General features: G+C 39.8%; 1 protein-coding gene across 1 annotated transcript; it reads right to left on the bottom strand.

The window, feature by feature from the left end:
* Nucleotides 1–5,735: 5,735 nt before the first annotated feature.
* Nucleotides 5,736–8,029, bottom strand: LOC134221075 (putative protein tag-52). Its single transcript, XM_062700263.1, has 3 exons — nucleotides 7,773–8,029; nucleotides 6,658–7,714; nucleotides 5,736–6,321 (listed from the first exon to the last, which is right to left on the bottom strand). Exons 1-3 carry the CDS (start codon nucleotides 7,897–7,899, stop codon nucleotides 5,910–5,912), a joined length of 1,596 nt encoding a protein of 531 aa, XP_062556247.1. The 5' UTR covers nucleotides 7,900–8,029; the 3' UTR covers nucleotides 5,736–5,909.
* Nucleotides 8,030–20,848: the final 12,819 nt, after the last annotated feature.

The raw sequence follows: 20,848 nt of genomic DNA, 5'->3' as shown, positions 1-20,848 counted from the left end.
GTCACCAGTGAGCCCAAGTACACAAATTCTTCTACCACCTCGATTTCGTCACCACTGATGCGAACTCGCGGTGGATGGCTCACATTGTCTTCTCTTGAACCTCTTCCTAGCATGTATTTCGTCTTCGATGTGTTGACGACTAGTCCGATCCGCATGAAATTGACACGGGATCCAACAGCCTCTGGTTGCTTTGGTGACGGATCGGTAGAAGATGGTGACCGGATCGCGCTTATCCTTTTTCTTTTCTGCATGAAGAAAATTCTGGATTTGGTTGGCAACTGCACACCTGTTGCGTTCCTGGACCTCTTCCACCCGGTTCGTCTGGATGATGTTTTCCACGTCAGCTATCAAGTGGTAGATTGGAACTTCATTCGTGTCCGTGTATGGAAGAGCAAACTTTGCCCCCATACTTAGCAACAACTCAACGTCTTTTGGAATTGTGACGTCAGTGCCGTTGTACAGAGCCTTTGTATTAAGGCTGGGCGTCTTGTCGACGGTGGCCTCTAGCGACCGTTCAATGATAGTCTGATACTTCCTATCTGTCCTACTCGAGCTGCTCCGGATGTTTCTATTCCAGAACGATTCCTGGTTTTCCATGAAACGTGTACAGTAGAGATTCGCTGGTTGGGCCACGACCTCGGCCCAACTAACGAATTCGGTTTTTTAGTTGGGCCAACTGACAGCCATTTGAACACGTGTATTTCGACTTGAACATCACAAATGATGTCCAGTGACGCCCAATCCTGTTTTCCGTGTTTACATTGAATTTTGACGTACGGTTGTTTTTTAGTTGGGCCATGGCCCAACCAGCGGAGGCCCAACTAAAAAGTGACCCAAGTATTAAAATCCCAACCAGCGAATTCCGACTGTACTCTCTTCTGCTGGGACAGTATGCTCGATCTTGGTTTTGAGAGAAGAGAGGGTTTGCTTGTGTTGTTTGATCTTGTAGAATGTTTGCTTGATTTCCACGTTCAAAATCGCCGGATTTCTCCACCAACCTAGATACAAGAACCACCAAAAACATAATTTTCTCCCAACTCAAGCTGAACGATTACCCCACACGTATAATAAACCGCCTGATTGATCGATCGAGAGAACGACAAGTCACCACCAATGATGACGTCAGGCCAAACGAAGACACAGTGTATCGGTCGATGGCACACGTCGGACAGCTATCAAACAAAATTCAAAAAGTTTGAAAAAGACTATCCGAACGTCACCATCAGCACAAAGAATGCAAAACCGTCGGAAAGATGCTGCCGCCGGTAAAGATGTAGTAGACCAAGGCGACCGGTCGAATGTGATTTACAGGATCCCATGCGAAAGTTGCCCAGCGTGCTACGTAGGTATGACGTCAAACAAACTGAAAACGAGGATTTCCAGCCACCGCTCCTGTTCCAACAGACTGCAAAGCTTGTGGGATCAAGGCAAAACTGCGGAAGACCAAGAGATAGCTATGCTTCGGGAACGAACAGCGCTACTCGATCACTCCATCGCCAACCAACACGTCTTTGCATTCGACCGCACACAAATATTAGACTCTATAAGAAACAAAATTTACACATTCTCGAAAATTGTCACATTGTAAACACACAACACACAGTCAATAAACGTACAGACACAGACAATTTGAGCAGTACGTACGCCGGCATACTACATACATTGAAAAACAATAGATGTATACTATAGTAGAGCCGATCAACAGATAGGACAGCCATCACAACACAATCCGACACAACCAGAGTAAAAGTGGCGCCAAACAGAAAAGTGCACCAAAAAGTTTCTGCGAGCCGGGTCAATTCAAATTATCCGCCCTACCTCACACAAGACAGGGCAAAGTAAGTTTAATTGATCTAAAAATGACCGCCTACACAGTGAGTGCTCCGGATAACGTTGTTTCTCTCGTTGTAGCGAATTGTGGTGACAAATAGGTCCTATGCTGAGGGCTAATGTGACAATAAAACGGATCATAGTTTGTAAGTACACTAAGCATAAAAACATAAACACAACACAAACACATTCATTGTCCACAGACTCCTTGAAAAAGGCACAAAAAGAGCAATGGGTAATGTTTTCAACATAACCGCGAGTAGACGTAGGACGATTCTATAACATTTCCCAGAAAACCATACCCCAGAAAACTATTCCCCAGAAAACCGTTTCCCAGAAAACCACTCCCCAGAATGTACCATTCCCCAGAAAACCATTTCCCAGAATGAAACATTCCCCCGAAAACCATTCCCCAGAATGCACCATATCCCAGATTTTTTGACATACCTTTAAAAAGATTCTGCAATGAAGTAAACATATTTTGGTAGCTTAAAAACTGGAATAAAAAGAACGGCTCGTTGAGTTATGATTTACATTCCCAAGTAACACCAAGCATTACATTATTGCACTTATATCAATCACAAATCAGCATGCTAAATGCTAATTGCATTAGATCAGTTTTTAAGATGTGTTGTTGCATTTATGTATCAACTGTCAGACAACGATATTCTAGATTAACATTACGAATGCAGCGATGCATTACTGATGCTTTATTTCAACATGTCAAGGTAATGAACCACTGATTCGGTCTTATAATTGCCCTTTTCCACTTTAAGTCAATTTTTAGGGCTGTATTTTTTACACGCATATATAGCTTCATGGTTACTTGGGTTATTTCCGGCAAATGCTTATAGTAAACGGGCATTCCTATGTACATGGGACAGTTATGCGTGTAACGGCAGTATTTGTTTTTTTGTTCAATGAAACTGTAGATTTTATTAGTGCGGGTAAATTTATGTTTTAAAAGAAGGCATCATCCACTTGTTTGCTACACTCCTTGCAAACGCGTGATTTGAAAGAAGGCGTATTTCAGGCAACTGTGTGAGTCGAAAGAATGTATCACTCATTTGCCTTTTTCCGAGTAAATTAAAAGAAGGAATCATTGACTTAATTGCATTATTCCGGGCAAATGCGTTGGTCCCTATTTGATTCCTCAATCAAGGCATGCTTCAAAATGAGAAGAATTTTTTTTCTGTTGTGGGGTGAAGGGGGTGAAGTCAGAATAGACATGACCATATGCTATGCTAAGCCAGAATAGACGTGACCATGCTATGCGACGTGATACGACAGTGAAATTTGACAATTCATTGATAATAATTGTTATTCCATTGCATTAGTCGCGTCGCGTCGCATCGCACGTCGCGTTAGGGTGCGGCCAGAGTAGACGCGAAGTGCGAAGCGAAGCGTCCATACGATTTGACAGCTCTTTATTATTGATTGTTATTCCTTTGCGTGCAATTTTCGCGCGGCGTCGCGTAGACGCGTCTACTCTGGCAGGCACCTTACTCTGGCGGGCACCTTATGGTCATTATGCCAAAAGGCATATTGTATATGAAACTATAGTTTCTAATAATTACCACAATGGCCATTGCACATCCAACTCATCAAGACAAATGATTTTAATTATGGTTTTGCGATGATGTTTATAAGATAACAAGAAAATGAAATCATGTTTATCTATATATTCTGTTTTCTGGGGAACGGTACATTCTGGGGATTGATTTTCTGGGGAATGGTACATTCTGGCGATTGGTTTTCTGGGGAATGGTACATTCTGGGAAATGGAATTCTGGGGTATGGTTTTCTGGGGAACGGTTTTCTGGGGAATAGTATAGAACCCGTAGGACTTGTATAAACGTAACGTATTTACATTTAACTTCTAACTTTTGGATCTATGGAGTATGATCATAGGTATCGATATTGGAAACGACAACTTCCATGCTGTGTAGAGCAATTTGTTTATTCAAAACTTCTGGAAATAAAACTAATAATTACGTACATAATTAGAATTGCTTTGTTTCTAACAAGTCAAGGAGCAGTAACCCTACTAAAATAGAGGAGGTACATACTGCTAATTCGTCAACGAAAAATTATTAAATGGTTTGATTCCAAACTACGAGTCTACGTCAAGTTTAATAATATAATTTTTCAGAAAATGAAAAACAAAGAATAAGATATTGTTTATTTAAATATTCTTCTGGAAACTATTTTTGCGGACTTTTTTAAAACATTCACATGTAATACAGCGAAATTATTCTGAAATGGATATTAACACTATTGCTGATTGTGCATCTTTAATTGCTAATGCCCACTGCGAATAAAATGAAAGTAATTATTTTTGCTGGGAACTCAGAACTGTTATAGTACAACCATGTTTAAATGTACGTGTCGTTTAGTACCAAGCACAACTTAACATATGGTCGTACCTATGGATTATGAAACCAATAACTTTTCGTGGATGAGCAGACCAAATCTCTCGAATTTTATTCTTCTTCGTCTACCACCGCTGCCCTGCCTTCAGCCATCATCGGCCTCTAGCCGTGAACTCCGAACGATGCGATGGGCGATTGCATCCATAGCAACCGACACCACAGTATCCGACCATCGTCAAGCACAGAATGACAAAAAAATGCGTCCATTTCTTTCATGCATATTCGCAGACCCACCGGCAGTTCTACCGCTGGCGACTGCATGCTGTGTAGGTTAACACAGCGAACGAACGAACGAAACGAAAAATGCGCGAGCAAAAAGCACGTCAGTACGCGTTGCTGTCACCAATTGTAATGACTCGCACACGGCAGGCACTACTTCTTTTATACACAAAGAAAATCTTGCGGTGGACCCAAAGGCCCGTGACATACCGCATTCTGATGTCCGTGTTAGGAATGTACGGGATTGGTTACATATGAAATTTTTGCTGGCTTTGCAAAAAATGAAATTTTCAATAGCTTATTGTTAATATTCTTAAGTTTCAATAAAGTAGGCAAATTGCTGGAGAGTGATATATAAATCTTCAAAATCCATCGAAAGATAAAGCCGCTAGTAACGTTCGAAATCTTCCCTTTCAGCGTAACGATCTCGATTTCCAAAAATCGAAATGACACCCAGTATAGTAAAGAAAGACGTAAGTCCTACGTCAATACATGTGTCCGAAACGTCGGATGAAAACATAAAACCCCGTTTTTGATCCCAAAAGACTGAAAGCCAAAACCTCAAACGTTTTTGTGTGGTATTTAGTCAAATCTAGGGAATGTTGCATTCTGGGGATTAGGACATTCTGGGGAATGTCTTTCGGGGGATAAGGGAATTCTGGGGAATGTCTTTCTGGGGATTGTGGTATTCTGGGGAATGGTTTTCTGGGCAGTAGTGCATTCAGGGGAATTAATTTCTGGGGAATCACTTTCTGGGCAATGGGTTTCTGGGGTATGACATACAATCAAACCAACATATATTGTACATTTTGGGGCCCCCACAAGCTGTCGGCCCCGGGGCCCCTTCCGGCTAAATCCGGCCCTGTGTCTCATGCACCTTCCTTATTTAACTCTGCGCGTTATTGGCGTACCCTGTAGCCATGTTAGATTTTGTTCGACTTTTTTTCGTTTTTGCCTTTCTCGTACAACAAAGTTGTACCGTGAGGTACCTTAATTTGGCGCACTTAATATTTGACAAAGTTGAAACGTTCATAGAAAAACATGTAGTGCCCATTTGGGAACATTTGCTACTGCATCAATCATTCTACTGATTCTGGGTTCTCAAAAAAATGTTACTTGCAAATTTTGCTCAAGTGAGTCAGATTCGCTTCTCGCTTGTCAGTAATAATGACAATATATTTGTCACTCGACCAGCCCCGTAAAGAATGAAGTACGGCTTTCTCATACTTTGTATTCATAATTAAAATAAGTTCATACCTTTGGAAATATATTAAATTCAGTTCTGAGGAGAGATATACTCTTAAGTACGTATTAATACAACGATTATTAGCTTGAGTAGATTGAGATTCAAAAGTACCGAAACGTTCAACATAATGAAACTTAAAAATAAACCTAAACAAAGTGTAAAATTACGTAAACTAAAACTATTTACCGCTTATAGTACGAAGCTGGCAACTGAAAACTAACCTGCTTTTTGGGTCCCGTGGCGATGCTACGAACACCGCTGGGACCCGCTTGCTGCTCATAGTCCGCTGTGAAATCAGAAGCTGTAGCTGTCATCTCCGCCGAATTCCTAAAACTATTCTCATCGTTTGCACCGTTACAGCTGGTACCTATCAATGCTCTTCGGTTCTGAAAACCGATTCTACCCGTCTCGTACCGACTGGTAGCCGTAACAAGTGATTCATCGTGTAGGGAACGTCGCGCCTTCAAGCAATCCATGTTACGGAACGGCCACAGATTGGTGCGCGCTTTAGGAGACTTGATAGGACTGGCCGTTTTGCGACGGAGCAACCAAAGGTAGTCATCCTCTGGTTCCATTTTTTGTATGTGCTTTTTGCTGGAAAGATTTATTTTTTTCATTACATTTTTGCTAAGGGGTCGTACACTTATTACGTCAGCAATTTTTCCGAGTTTTTCAACCCCCCCTCCCCCCATGTAAGATTTTTTCCATACAAATGATTTTTTATTTATATGGAGCGTAAGATATTGACCGAACCCCCCTCCCCCCATAAGTGCTTACGTAATATGTGTACGGCCCCCAAACATTATTTTGCAATGCCTATTATAAATGTTTATTATGAGAAGTAGTCAATAGAACCAATTATATTTTTAGATTTATCCATGCAAGTCAACTACATAGCCTAAAAACTGAAAAATATCGATTTCAACTTACCGCATTGGTTTCCGATTGCTAGACAATTTCCTGAGTGTTTTTCTGCATTGTACGTGCAGCTCTATGGCCTCCCGTATGGCTTGAAACCAACTGCGACACACTTCAGAGTTATCAGCAGTGAATATAGTCCCGTCACCACTGCAAGTTATTTTGAAGTTTCCACTGAACAGCTCCATTACCTTACATTTTTTCAATGGAAAAATACAGCAACATTCCAGGCCATTTTCCGAAAACAAATGTTCCTGGTCCTTCAACATGCGACAGTAGATGAACATGTCGGACATCAATATGCAGTATTTCTTCGACGTTGTTCCGTCGGTTTTCAATTTCCTCAGAATACCTTCCTTGAGAATCTTCCGCGCAGGCTTTACAATCTTAAGCGACTTTGTATTCAACGCATTTTGAATCGTAATCAGCCGCTGGGTGTTCTCGTAGTCCTCCACAACCGAGTTGATGTGAGAAACTGATTGTTCCACAAGTTTAATAGATTCTTGCAGTTGCTTATACGCCACATCACATGGGCTGGTGTAGAGCAGAACCTGTTGCAACAACAGTTTGTATCGAGGAATCCGTTGTATCGGTGTTATCAGCAACGATATCAACTTCGTCTGAACTTCCGGCCGCGATTCCGCGTCGCCAATAAACCGTTTCAAAGCGGGATTTTTATGCGTTAATGTTTGCAACGTACACAACGAATTTCGATAATCAAACGCATACACCGAATACAGTTTGAAAAATGGTCCAAGGTTCATGAATGCTCGTACTACATTTTCCAGATCATCGTCCAGCTTTTTGAGCAACTCCTGACTGAGGTTGTAGATGGTTTCCAGTTGACCAAATATATGACTGTGTTCCCTTTCCAGAATCAGCCCATTAATTTTCAGCGGAACAACAAAATAATTAATAAGCAAATCCAGCTGCCTCAAGTAAGATATTTCCGAAGTTTTGATCTCCTGAATTGCTTGCAGTCGAAGTTGACCTCGTTTATCATCCTCGTTACCAACGCTCAAAGCAGCAGGACTCGAAGAAATTGACGATGGTGGGAATTTCTTGAAGTCTGAAATGTGGCCAAAGAATGTTTTACAGAATTAAGGATTTTTCATAATTTGACTCACTTCTAACGGATCGAACTCGATTGTGATGAACGTTTTGCGATTTCAAGGCAGATATTAGTTCACTTCTCATGTCCTCCGGCATCAGTGGCTTAAGCATTTTCTGGTTCAAATACTCCGACTTATCCATGGTTGTACGGTTGATCAGTTATTTTCGTTTGTATTAAACAATATTACTGAGAATTACTTAAATAATCCAAAAAAGTTTTCCCTTTTAAAAAAATAGAACATGTTTGTATACAAAAATCAAAAATCACCCATTTCTGAGTTTTCCTTTTTCTCCGTGTAATATATCAAAAATTAGGCCTCGTGTATCAAAAATTCATACGGCGGTGTAATTCACCACAGGAGTGGTGGTTTTGTGAGATTCCCAGTGGTTTTGAATTTTTTGGAACAATAGGCAGGGTGGCCAGATTATATTATGATAAATCGGTAGCTTGACTGCAGAAAAATCGATAGTCATCGGTAGGCCGGAATAAAGTTTCAAATCCTATGGAATTATATATTTAAGACACACGGGGCAGCAGGGTCTATGTCCAAGGACTTGACGATCCCTCCCCAGGCCATCTGCGAGTTGTGGGGCTTGCCTAGGATGTGGTGGGGTTTGACGATGGGCCCTGTTAAATTCCTACAAAAAGCTGCATGTATCCGCACAAGCCCAAGTTCTGGTGTTAGGTGGGACGCTAAACATCCCTGACACGACGGCCCTCCGACAAGACAGGAGGTTTGCGCAGGCCCAATAAGCCGTCTGGAAAACCAATAATTACGAACAATTTAAGAGATAATGCGACTCGATATAATCGGCAAAGACCTAGGCGACGAATGCATCATTATCGGTCGCGAGCATTTTAATCACCCGCGCAGCGCTTTCATTTTAGTTTCGTCACTCGTTTCCGTATCGGTCACTATTTTCGGCTCTCAATTTCCGTACCGGTGACGTTTGACAGTTCATCAAATATCAGCGCTCATATCGCGCTATTAAATTTGGTCACCTGTCAGTCGCGCTACTGTTATAGCAGCGCGTTTAGTAGCGACCGGTAAAGTTTCAAGTAATGATACTGCGCTGCCAAACGGCTTAAACTCACCACCGGTAATCTTGCTCTAAAAGAGTATATATATTATCAATTCAGTACAAATCCGAATTATAGCCGCTAACGAAGTTGGATTTTTCTCACAATTCATACGTTAAACCTAACTTCGGAAGTGGTGCGCTGTTTTCATTTGGTGATGTGCTATACAGCGCACTACTTCCGAAATTAGGTTTATGGATTGTGAGAGAAATCCAATTTCGATAGCGGCTATAATTCGGTTTTCTACTGAATTTATAATACAAGGGGTGGGTCGCTGAGCACAGTTCATTCTGTGCTCATTTTATACTATGTGATTTGCCGTGCCCTTGTCTGTGCCACAATGTGCAAACATTGTGCCTCACCTCAAGTATGACAGATTGTCACTTTGACAATCAGAAAAAGTTGGCAACACCAAGATGAATACACCACTAGGTGTTCCAATCTGCCAAATTCACGATTCAGCCATCTTGGATTTTAGTATGGGAGAGCCAGCCGGTTTGTTTATGTTTTGCACCGAAAATGAATTTTTCACCCCCGCCTTCTTCTCGTCCATATTGTGTCGCCAGCACTAAATTGTATTCCGACTTCCGACGTTTTACTTCCGAACTTACTTCCGACATTATGAACGTCAGAACAAAATTTGAATTTGCTTCCAACACATTATCGGAAAAGCGTTCGGAAGTGGGGAAATCGACTTCCGAACTTCAATTTGGTGCCAGCGACGTTGTCAAAGACAAAATAAGCTAGATTTTGTGACAGATAACACCGTGCAGTGCTGCATTTTTTTTTATTTTTCCGTGTGAATCTCGTCGGAAGTGGGCCTTGCTGCCAGTTCATCAGCGTCATACAAACAGTTTTGGTCTAAATGCACAATAAATTGGGCAGACTGCAACACCTAGCTGTGTATTCATCTTGGGCAACACTAGCAAACGTCCAGCTGTTTCAGCCATTGCGATCGCTGCCAACTTGTCTCTTGCCGTGATGGGAAAAATTCACCAAGATAAATATTTCCGAGGATTCTTGTTCAACATAGATTTAATTTTTCGACTGCAGCTGCGGGCGCATTGAGGTGTTCTTCTCCCCAGCAGGATTTGAAAGGATTTTGAATTTGGGCCTCTTCTATATGTATTGTTTATCCGGAACAAATTTATACCGCTTTTTATACCGAAGTTGGATTTTTCTCCAGATACAGGCAATTTTCCCAACTTCGGAAGTAGTGCGCTGGATTCGCCTAAAGATGCGCTAAACAACGCTTCAACTAGTTATTGATGGATAGAACGAGTAGTCTTGAGGAATTCCCTCTCAGACCTCGACAACCAACTCATCTTACCACCTGGGAGGAAAACAATTAACGAAGGGAACAGTGTCTTTGTGAATACTCACACAAGACACTTTCACCACAACCCGGCACTCATAAATACAGTACACCAAATGTTCCAGTTCAACTGTTTTACTTTACTTTTGTTCAGTTTCATAAAGGTACAAAGTTGTGTCATTATCTAGGTACTAGCTATGCACTGCCTTGTTACATTATCGATGGTTACTTTATGTTTACATATAAAATATTACAGTGTTGCCAAATTGAATCAAATGATTTGACATGTTTGTTTCCATACACGACAAATTATAAACAGGAGGAAATTGCCTACTTTGAACCAATTCAACACTTCCCCTCAATTTCCATTCCTAACATACTACACACTTACCTCATTTCACCGTATTCGGTAAATTTTACCGAAATCTCAACAGCTGAACTGTTCGGTAATTTATTTTACAGATTTTTTGTAATTTTCTCCATTGCTCAACTGTCAAAATCACCGAAAATCAGTTAAATTATTTACCGAACAGTTCAGCTGTTGAGATTTCGGTAAAATTTTACCGAATTCGGCGATTTATTTTAAGTGTGTAATCATTTTCATAAACTTTATTCTTGCAAGCGATTTAGTGAAAATATCTGCTATCTGATTATCTGTGGCAACATATTTCAATAAAATTTTCTTATTCTGAATTTGTTCACGGATAAACATGTATTTCACATCGATGTGTTTAGTCCGCTGGTGGTCACGTGGCTCCTCTGCAATTTTGATGCAAGGGATATTGTCCTCAAATATTGTGAATGGAACTGCAAGAATTCCAACCTCACTCAACATTTTTGACAACCATATTCCCTCCTTAGAAGCTGCACAGAGCGAAACCAATTCCGCTTCAGTCGATGATAGGCTAACAAGCTGTTGACGTTTCGTACTCCATGACACAAGGTTCCCGTATACCGTGAAGGCGCTTCCAGAAATCGATCTCCTATCTTCTTCTTCATTGGCGAAATCAGCATCAGCGTAACCGAATAGTGGTGTTGTCTTGTCCATCCTTCGATAAACTAGACATAGTTTCCGTGTTCCTTGCAGATACCTCAATATCCGCTTCAGTCCACTCCAATGTGCGTCGTCTGCATTATTCTGAAATCGACTAAAAATACTGACCGCGAACGTGATGTCCGGTCTACTCATTAGTGTCAAATATTGAAGACAGCCCAAAAGAGCTTTGAAAGGCGCATTAGTTTGTGGTCTTGTTGATTTCTTCCATTTTACATTAGGGTCAGCAGGGGTGGAAAAGGGCTTACAGTCCGACATTCCATACTTCATTTTGAATTGTTTGCAAAGATTATCCTTCATCCATTCTATTTGTTTGATGTCTTTCCCGAAAATAAGTATATCATCAACATACAGTATGATATACAACCCTCGATTCTCGCAAATGTACAAACACGAATCTGACTCAAGTTTCCGAAACCCCAGCTCAGTAATTATTTCATTGAACCTTAAATTCCAAGTTCTACTAGATTGCTTAAGCCCATATATACTTTTATTTAGCTTACACATTTTAACATCACCATTCATATCCGATGGTAACCTCATGTACACTTCTTCTTCCAACAAGCCATTGAGGAATGCTGTTTTCACATCCATTTGATGTATCAGCAAACCATTTTTAACAGCTATTGAAAACATTGTTCTTATCGTGCACATTTTAGCCACTGGAGCAAAGGTTTCACCATAGTCCAAACCTGGACGTTGCGAACAACCTTTTGCAACAAGCCTTGCTTTATATCGATTAGATTCATCATCCTTCATTGTGAATATCCACATGGAATTGATAGGCCGCCTTCCTTTCGGAACGACACTCACCAACGTCCATGTCTGATTCTCCAATAAGGAACTCATTTCTTCATCAATAGCAGCTCTCCAGCTCGGCCAATCATCTCGCTTCATGAGAGATTCAATATTTTGTGGAATTTCTCCTTGTACACAAGACATGAAGAAACTACTGTCTAAATTGGTGTCATAGTCGCGGTGCCATGTAGGCGTTCGGCGGGATCTTTGACTTTGCCGTTGCAATACCGGCTGGACCTCAAACTCATTTTCCGCTTCTTCAAAAATATCCTCTTCTTCTTCTTCATCATCATTATCCCCGTAATTCTCATCCTCAACATCGACAAATTCTGGTTCTTGGACATTTGGATACGCTTGTGGTACTGGGAGGCTATCCACATGAATTTCATCTCTACCAAGCATTCTGCCCAACTCTTCATCCATGTTAGAACTTTCAATTTTCCCATGAAAATAAAACTTAGTTTCATCAAAGATAACGTCCCTAGAAATTATAATTTTCTTCTGATTATGATCCCACAAACGAAAACCATTTGGAGCATAACCAACCATGGTCAGAATCCTGCTCTTCTCATCAAGCTTGCTACGGTGTATCTTGTTTATGTGAGCATAAGCTATACAACCAAACACTTTAATTTTGCTTACATCAGGCTTGCATTTGAACCACATTTCATAGGGAGTTTTGGGCTCGGGCAATGCAATTGTTGGGCTCCTGTTTGTCAAATAAGCTGCGACATATACTGCCTCACCCCAAAGCATATACGGCATTTTGCCTTCATGTAAAATAGTGGTAGCTTTTTCCATCAGTGTACGGTTCATGCGTTCACTTACGCCATTTTGTTGTGGAGTGTATGGCGCGGTAGGTATCATCTGGATCCCCTTGTTAGCACAAAAGGCCATGAATTCTTTACCGTAATACTCGCCGCCATTATCAGACCGTAACTTGGAAATCTTAAGGTTAAATTGCGCCGAAACCATAGCTTCGTACTCTACGAAACATCGAAATACATCACTTTTATTTCGAATCAAGTAGACAATCACGAAATGAGTAAAGTCATCAATGAAAGAGACATAGTATCTGAAACCATCATATGTCTCTTCGGTCATTTGCCCACAAACATCAGTATGAATTAGTTCCAACGGCCTGCTTGATCGTACCTTACCTTCTTAATTGAACGCTTCTCGTGATTGTTTACCTATTATGGAACCTTCGCATACAATAGGATCAAGCTCATCACTATCAAGTTCAATATCTAGCCCCTGTACCATTTGATTTCGAATTAATTTCTTCAAATTTGCTTCCCCTAAATGAGCAAACCGTTTATGCCAGATATTCACATTCCTTGAAATTTTACCCAAATTTGCAAAATCGTTGGCTTCATTTGATGCATCATCCAGGCTTACATCAAGAGCATAAAGTCCATTAACTTTCCTGCCTTTCGCAATCACCTGCCCCAACTTATCTATAATTTCAACTTTCCCATTGCAGAATACAACTTTCTTACCTGTTTCCTCTATTTTAGACACAGAAATAAGATTACAGTGCAATTCAGGAATAAAATACGTGTTATACAAGTTCAAACGGAAACGTTTATTGCCAACTTTGCTCATCATTACAGCATTACCCATCCAAGGTGTCGACTCAAATTTGAGAATAAAATTCCCTGACTTTCCCTGACTTTCCAGACCAATTCTCGGAAAATTCCAGTTGTGAAAAATGTTTTTCAATTCCTAGCAGTATATGAAAATATCTGCAAGTTTGAATCCTGAAGTCCATACGAGTTTCTGAGTTACTGGAAGCCTAATCACTCCTAGAAGCAGTACTTTAAGAATTAATAGGAAATCGTAGGTAAATCTGGTCATTCACAAAGATTCAAGAATGTGCACAGAACTCCATCGTGTTATAGACCTCTGGGGACTTCATCCACCTGCCGGAATTCTCATGGACTATCTCGAGTCGCAATAGACCTTCAAGACCACTGACGGACTTTTTCAAATCGATGACGTTTTCATGATCTTGGAAATTTGTGTGACATCTTGCATTGTTTGACACGACTCTTGAACTCTTTCCAAACAATCAAAGAATCTTCTATAGAAATCCTTTACATTCTCTTACAATTGTTAAGGATTTGCAGAAATTATCATGGACGTTAAGAAACCTCCATTGGCTCTCAAGTATACTTATGGAGTAAGAATTCTTGTTCACTCTCTGTGGGCTTGATGGCTCTGATGGGCTTTTAAAAATAGTCACGAACTGCTAGCAATCCTCCAGATATTCAAGAACTCAGTACCTACAAGCTTCGATAAATCCATTCAGCACTTACAGTAGGCCCACGAAAACATTCTAACCACTGCGATTCTTCAAATATTTTGGTCAGTATACACTGGTCATGTTTGTAAAAAAGTGGCATAACTATCCTCAAATGCTAGGGGAAGCTACATCTACCCCATTTCTTTTACCGATTTTTAATTGTTTGCCAAAAAATTCAAAAGTGAATCAATCGACTTGTAATTTCAGCATTGTTTATTTATAGAAATTTCAATCTGCTATCTGCTATTAACTCGACGTCAGTCTTTTTCAACAATGAAACTTTATAATAATTATCTAATGGAATTTTGTGAAGAACTCATGAAGAAATGTTTGAAGATTTCTTGGCATGGTTTCTGTATGAATCCCTTCACGAGGACATTTCAATTCTAATTTGAGTAAACACCATACAATGTACTAAGCTATTGGAGCGGTGTTTTTGAAAAAATCTACTGAGCATCAGTGTTGGTAAAATCACTCATAAATCTCAATCAATGAGCGCTCCCGTGCGATCGAACTCGTCTGCGATTTTAAAGCAATGCACCACGCTTGAACTTTTCATGCTAAACCGCATCATTTCACTCATTTGCCAAAAAATCATTTTGGTTTAAAAACGCATTTGAAATCAATTTGAGGAAATTTATTGTTTATACATAAAATAGTGTCTAATATTTTATGCGACAAACGTCAATTTACTGTTTTTAACGAAGGAGAACAAAAGAAAACCTACGATGATTCAAATGGATGATTCAACTCATCCATGAGTTTTTAGGTGCTGAGTTGGTTGGCGTTGGCGTTTCAACTCACGCTTGATTTGAATCATCCATGAGTTTTGAGATTTTGAGTTTTTACCAACACTGCTGAGCATCCATCGAGGAACGTTAGGTAAAAACTATCGAGAGAACTCTTGGAAATCCTGTTGGGATTTTTTTTTTGTTTCAGGGAGAATTCTGGAGTAGTTTGGAAAATTTTATAAAGGAAATATTCTTCAGAAGATATTTTAAAGCACCTTTACTAACCTAATTTCTGAAAAAAAAATTCTCGAACGTGAACCAGAAAATTTACTAATAAAATTGGTTGAAAAACATCAAAAGCAACCATAATGTAAAATTGAAACATTGTCCTCCTCCTGCAAATATCGGAACAAATTCAACTCGCAACAATTGATTATCCCTAACTGCAACGGAATATGTTCGCATGTCACGCATCTAGGAAAGAAACAACTTGATGAATGATAACTAAATTAATTGAATTGCGTCCGAGTATGGTTACACTACTAAGCAGTACTTAAGTAAACACTTTAAAGCAGGTAACATCAATTGGGCCCTACATCATTGCAAACGATAAAGCACCGCTCAAGAAACCATGAACCGATGTTATCTAAATTCTAATAATAGTCTAAGTCAGTAAAACATATATTTTTGTGTTTGAGTTTTTTTAAGACATTATTTGGACTGAGCAACATCTGTTGCTGAAAAGGCGTATATCAGAACGATTAAACCATCAGGCCAAAACGTCAGGCCCATATATTAACTGTCAAAGGTTGAGTCAAGTGCCCTGCAGTGTTTTGCTAGTGCGCTTGAATCATATTATTTCGTGCGTCAAACAAGACCGAAAATGTCGAGGAAGCATTTTCCATCTATTTTTTAATTTCAAATTAAACAATGTCTCTTTCGACTTTTGAGACGAAAGAAAAACTGATCCGTTCCCTGAAAGAAAATTGAATATCAATTCTTCATAATATCACCCAATTGCACAGAAACGCGACAGATATTATTTGCCAAAATATTGAAAATATAATTAAGCACTTGGTAAATCATACCTCCATACTAATACGAAGAGATTATATCGCATGATCTAACAATATGACTCCAACATAAAACCACACACTAAAACCAAATACTTCCAATTATTAGGGGGATTTTTATAAGAGCTATTTGGCCCCAACATTGACCATTTGAGAAACGTGGCTTAGGAACGTCTTATATTGATCTCAAATGGAGACTAATGGAAGCCAATTTGATTACCGTGGGGAAAATGGAATGGGTCCGGAGTAGAATTTTAATCTCCAGACTGAAAAAAAATCAGTGTTTGGGTTGCATTTTTTTCCCTGACCTCATTCGAAATCCCCTGACATTCCAGGTCCAAATTGAAATTCCCTGACTTTCCCTGACTTTCCAGGTTTTTCCAGGTAGTCGACACCCTGCCATCTGTCCACAACGTACTTTATCACCATTTGCCAGAGAAATTGATTGCTGATTCCCTGCAACCTCCCACAAGTGGGTAAAATGTCGCATCTCGCGTAGCATGTGTGCACTCGCACCCGAATCGATGAACATTGGTAAAGTAACCGGCATTTCATCAAGAGCCATTTCACGGAGTTTCTTATCCCTGGTTTCGTCCACAATCTTCTCCACACGAAGCATGTTAAGGTGATTATAGAATGAAGCCAGAAATCGGCCATTTTGTAAACCACGTGCTTTTCCAATATTTTTTTCAAGAGCACGAGATGAAAGATACATAACGTGTATGGGGCTGAAATAATGGTAGATCGTTTGCTTAGTTATGCTGAACAATCATAAATTGAGTTTCGGCGCTGTACGAAAATTATTACGCCAGATTTGGGCTTTTGGAAATGTATGTAGATAAACGTGTGGTGAATTTGAAATTCACCACGGGCTTCATTCTATAATCACCTTAATTCGCTCCAGCGGAATCCTCACTCGAAACCCATTCTGCCGATCTACCTCAGTCGTGCCATTGCTACCAATCGTGTTATCAGCTTCAGCGTCCGTCTCGCCAACAGAAATTTTTGGATTCACAGTTTCAGAAAAATATTCTTTAACAGGAGCAGGAACAGGTATTGAAGCATGTTGAGCCATTAGAGCTACATTCGAAACGGCACTGGCCAAATTTCCAACAGCCATCTTTTCTTCGCGCATCTTCTTTTTTAACGAAAAACAGTTTCGACGCTTGTGGCCGGCTTTGCCACATTCGAAACAAACAATATGCTTTTTACTTCCACGCTTTTCTTCCTTCCGTCCGAAGAATGCCGCTTGCGGGGCCATGCGAGGCCTATTCGGCATCGCTTCGTCGGCATCTATAAAAATCCGCTTTATTTGCTCAAGCGACATCGTTTGAAGATCCTGCTTTCGTATCACCGACAACGCACCCAGCAAATGTTTCAAATGCTCCGGGATGGCACAAAGGAGTGTTCGGATTTGATCCATGTGATCCACTGCCTCTCCCGCATTATCAAGCTGGCGCAACAAGTCGTGATGAGCCGCGAACAGATCCTTCAATGTGTTGAATTTTGATTTTCAGCAAATAAAGTTTGGACCGTAATCCGACCATAGCGAGCGTACCTTGCGGCTGGTATACCTCAGCGAGCTTAGCCATGATATCCTTTGCCGTAGTGCACTGTAATACGTGACTCATAGACTGGTCACTGAGCGCCGTCCAGAACTCGTTGATTGCCGCATCTTCTTGCTTAATCCGCAAATCCAACTTTTGCTTCCGTGCTATCTCCTGCACTGCAGTGGCACCCGCCACCGGTTGATAATAGATTTCTTCCGCCACGGTATTTTGTAAAGTATGCAGCAGACCCTCCTGCTTGAGGTGCTGCTCCATACGAATTTTCCAAAACGGAAACGATTGGTCTTGTCCGTTAAACAACGGAGCGAGGTACCGACGAGTTCTATTTTCCATCTTTGCCGTTTGATGTTATGCGGTTCCTGGGCCCATAACCTATTGATGGATAGAACGAGTAGTCTTGGGGAATTCCATCTCCGTTCTCGACAACCAACTCACCTTACCACCTGGTAGGAAAACAACAATCGAAGGGAGCAGTGTCTTTGTGAAAACTCACACAAGACACTTTTACCACAACCCGGCACTCATAAATACAGTACACCAAATGTTCAGTTCAACTGTTTTACTTTACTTTTGTTCAGTTTCATAAAGGTACAAAGTTGTGTCATTATCTAGGTACTAGCTATGCACTGCCTTGTTACATTATCGATGGTTACTTTATGTTTACATATAAAATATTACAGTGTTGCCAAATTGAATCAAATGATTTGACATGTTTGTTTCCATACACGACAAATTATAAACAGGAGGAAATTGCCTACTTTGAACCAATTCAACACTAGTTTGACAGATAAAACTTCGGAAGAAAGTTCGGTTCGGAAGTCCTGACTTCCGAATTCTAAATTGGTGCTACGCCGACAATATACGCATGTGGACCCCATCACTTGGAATAGGATTAGAACTTTGGAACGGTTCATCTCGTCAGCGGAAGTTAATTTAGCAGCAAAGGGAAACTTTGGGAAACTTCGACTACATCCCGATAGTTCCATAAAGTAGACTCCAACGTTGATCGGAATACAAAAACACTTCCAAAAATCATCAACATCTACTACATATTGGCATGGCGACCATGAGGGAATTAAGAAGTCAATTCCTGGGGATACTATGTCAGCTATATCTAAAACAGAAAGTTTTTGTGGTTCTTTGCATTCGGAACTAATCCGTTATGGCTACCCTCCCCATACAAATCCCACCAGCTTCCGAAAGTTCCGGTGTGATGATAGGGTAAATGGATCAAAAGCAGACTTTCAATTGAATTATGAAAACAAGCTTTAAACATGGTTTTAAGTTTTATTACGGGGAAGTAATTTGCAATTATTTTTGTTGTTTATGTTTGTGTTTCTGCTTGTTCGTAAGACACAAGCAATATTATTTTTGAAGAAAATCGATTTTTTATGATCGACTAGTTTTTGAATATTGTACAATAAATTTAACGGAAGGGTTTGTTCAAAAAGTATTTTAGTTACCAGATAAAGATTGTCGCTTCGGTTTCCTTTCTTCTGCTGTCTGAAACAGATGTGGTACCTAACTGTCAAATCGTATGTATTTTTCCTCCATTGACATTTAGATCCCCTTTCCTCGCCAGCAAAAGATGTTCCGGGCAGCGACGACAGCGACAATGTTTATCTTGTAAAATAAATATCTTTTGTTTGTTCACAATCAACATTGAATTACACAATTAAGTTATCCTCCCTTTTCTCGAAAACCTATTATTTATTATTTGTAAATATGAATCTTACAGTTCTGGTAGATCCCATACATTACATAATAAATCGGTATGATTCCAAATCATTATGTTTTAATGTCATTCTTATTTTTAACGTATGGGATTTCCTCGGGGATTTCTCTTGATAATATGAAAAACTTTAAACTGTCGTTTTGCACAAATATCCTGAAGTCAACCCGGTATATCTATCGAATTCTCCAGGCTAATGACATCCTATTGTTTAGCCCATCGCCAGATCGTAGCCATGATGGCCCGGGCACAATATTGTTTCATACTGCGTTTTAATGATGACAGCGGGCTATGTCTATTGATAATGATGACACCGCGCTCGACACCGGCTCGGAATTCTCATATTCTGTGTATTCGATTCTTCGTGATTTTGTCTGCCAATTTTGTTGTAAAACTTTTGTTCACCATAAATAATAATTGTACAATATTTGGTGATTACCCTATTACCCTTCGTATTTGAAAACAAATCGGAAAAACATTTCGCAAGGCTGCCAGTATTTTTCATTATGATCATTCAAATGTCAAAATTGTGCCGCACTGTGCCACACTTATGATTCGAAGCATGAAAATGTGTGCTTGGAACAATGTGCTCAGCGTCTCACCCCTTGAGTATACACAGCTACTTTATTTTACCGGTGTCGGTAAAATTTTACTGAGTTTTTGGACTACGGATCACCCAGTAATTTCAACAGCAATATTTTACATTACCGAGTTTTCAGCATAAACGAGAAATGTCAAATGAACATTAAAATCGGTAATGAAGGTTGTTTGTTTATATGAACATAACTGAGTTAGTCAGTAAATGAGGATTTATTTTTTGGAAAATATTTTACCGACTGGACAGTATATCTACTCAATACCTTTGCATGAAATATAAAAGCCAATTCATATTATGATAATTTACGCGGTATTTGACATTATAAAGAGTATTTTGATGTCAATGTTTACTCATTGCATTTTTATTTAACTTCTTCTTGTCAATTTTCACGTAAAATACCTCGTTAATTATCGTAATCTGAATACACACTTAAAATAAATCGCCGAATTCGGTAAAAATTTACCGAAATCTCAACAGCAGAACTGTTCGGTAAATAATTTAACTGATTTTCGGTGATTTTGACAGTTGATCAATGGAAAAAATTACAAAAAATCTGTAAAATATATTACCGAACAGTTCTGCTGTTGAGATTAAAGTATAGGCTATAAGTATAAAGAAATGAAGACTTTGGCCGGTTATAATTTATTATTGTCAGACAGGGATTGAATCCTAGGCTATAAAAGAGAAAATCTGTCTTTTATTAACATCATCCTTAGCACATCGACAAATCACAACACACCGACATCATCCTTAGCACACCGATCTTAGCACCGTCACATCATCACACCATCGGTGCTTAGCACCGTGAAAAACGTTTTTCGCAATCTGATTA

The sequence above is a fragment of the Armigeres subalbatus genome, chromosome 3, assembly GCF_024139115.2.
Source record: "Armigeres subalbatus isolate Guangzhou_Male chromosome 3, GZ_Asu_2, whole genome shotgun sequence".
Classification (NCBI taxonomy): domain Eukaryota; kingdom Metazoa; phylum Arthropoda; class Insecta; order Diptera; family Culicidae; genus Armigeres; species Armigeres subalbatus.
This window is presented reverse-complemented; position numbering and strand designations above follow the sequence as displayed.

Excerpts from the sequence above, each read along its gene's own strand:
- LOC134221075 (XM_062700263.1), bottom strand. The coding sequence starts at position 7,899 with ATGGATAAGTCGGAGTATTTGAACCAGAAAATGCTTAAGCCACTGATG. Across the intron at positions 7,715-7,772 it reads TCGAGTTCGATCCGTTAGAA|ACTTCAAGAAATTCCCACCA; the intron begins GTGAGTCAAATT and ends GCCACATTTCAG. Across the intron at positions 6,322-6,657 it reads AGCAATCGGAAACCAATGCG|CAAAAAGCACATACAAAAAA; the intron begins GTAAGTTGAAAT and ends AAATCTTTCCAG.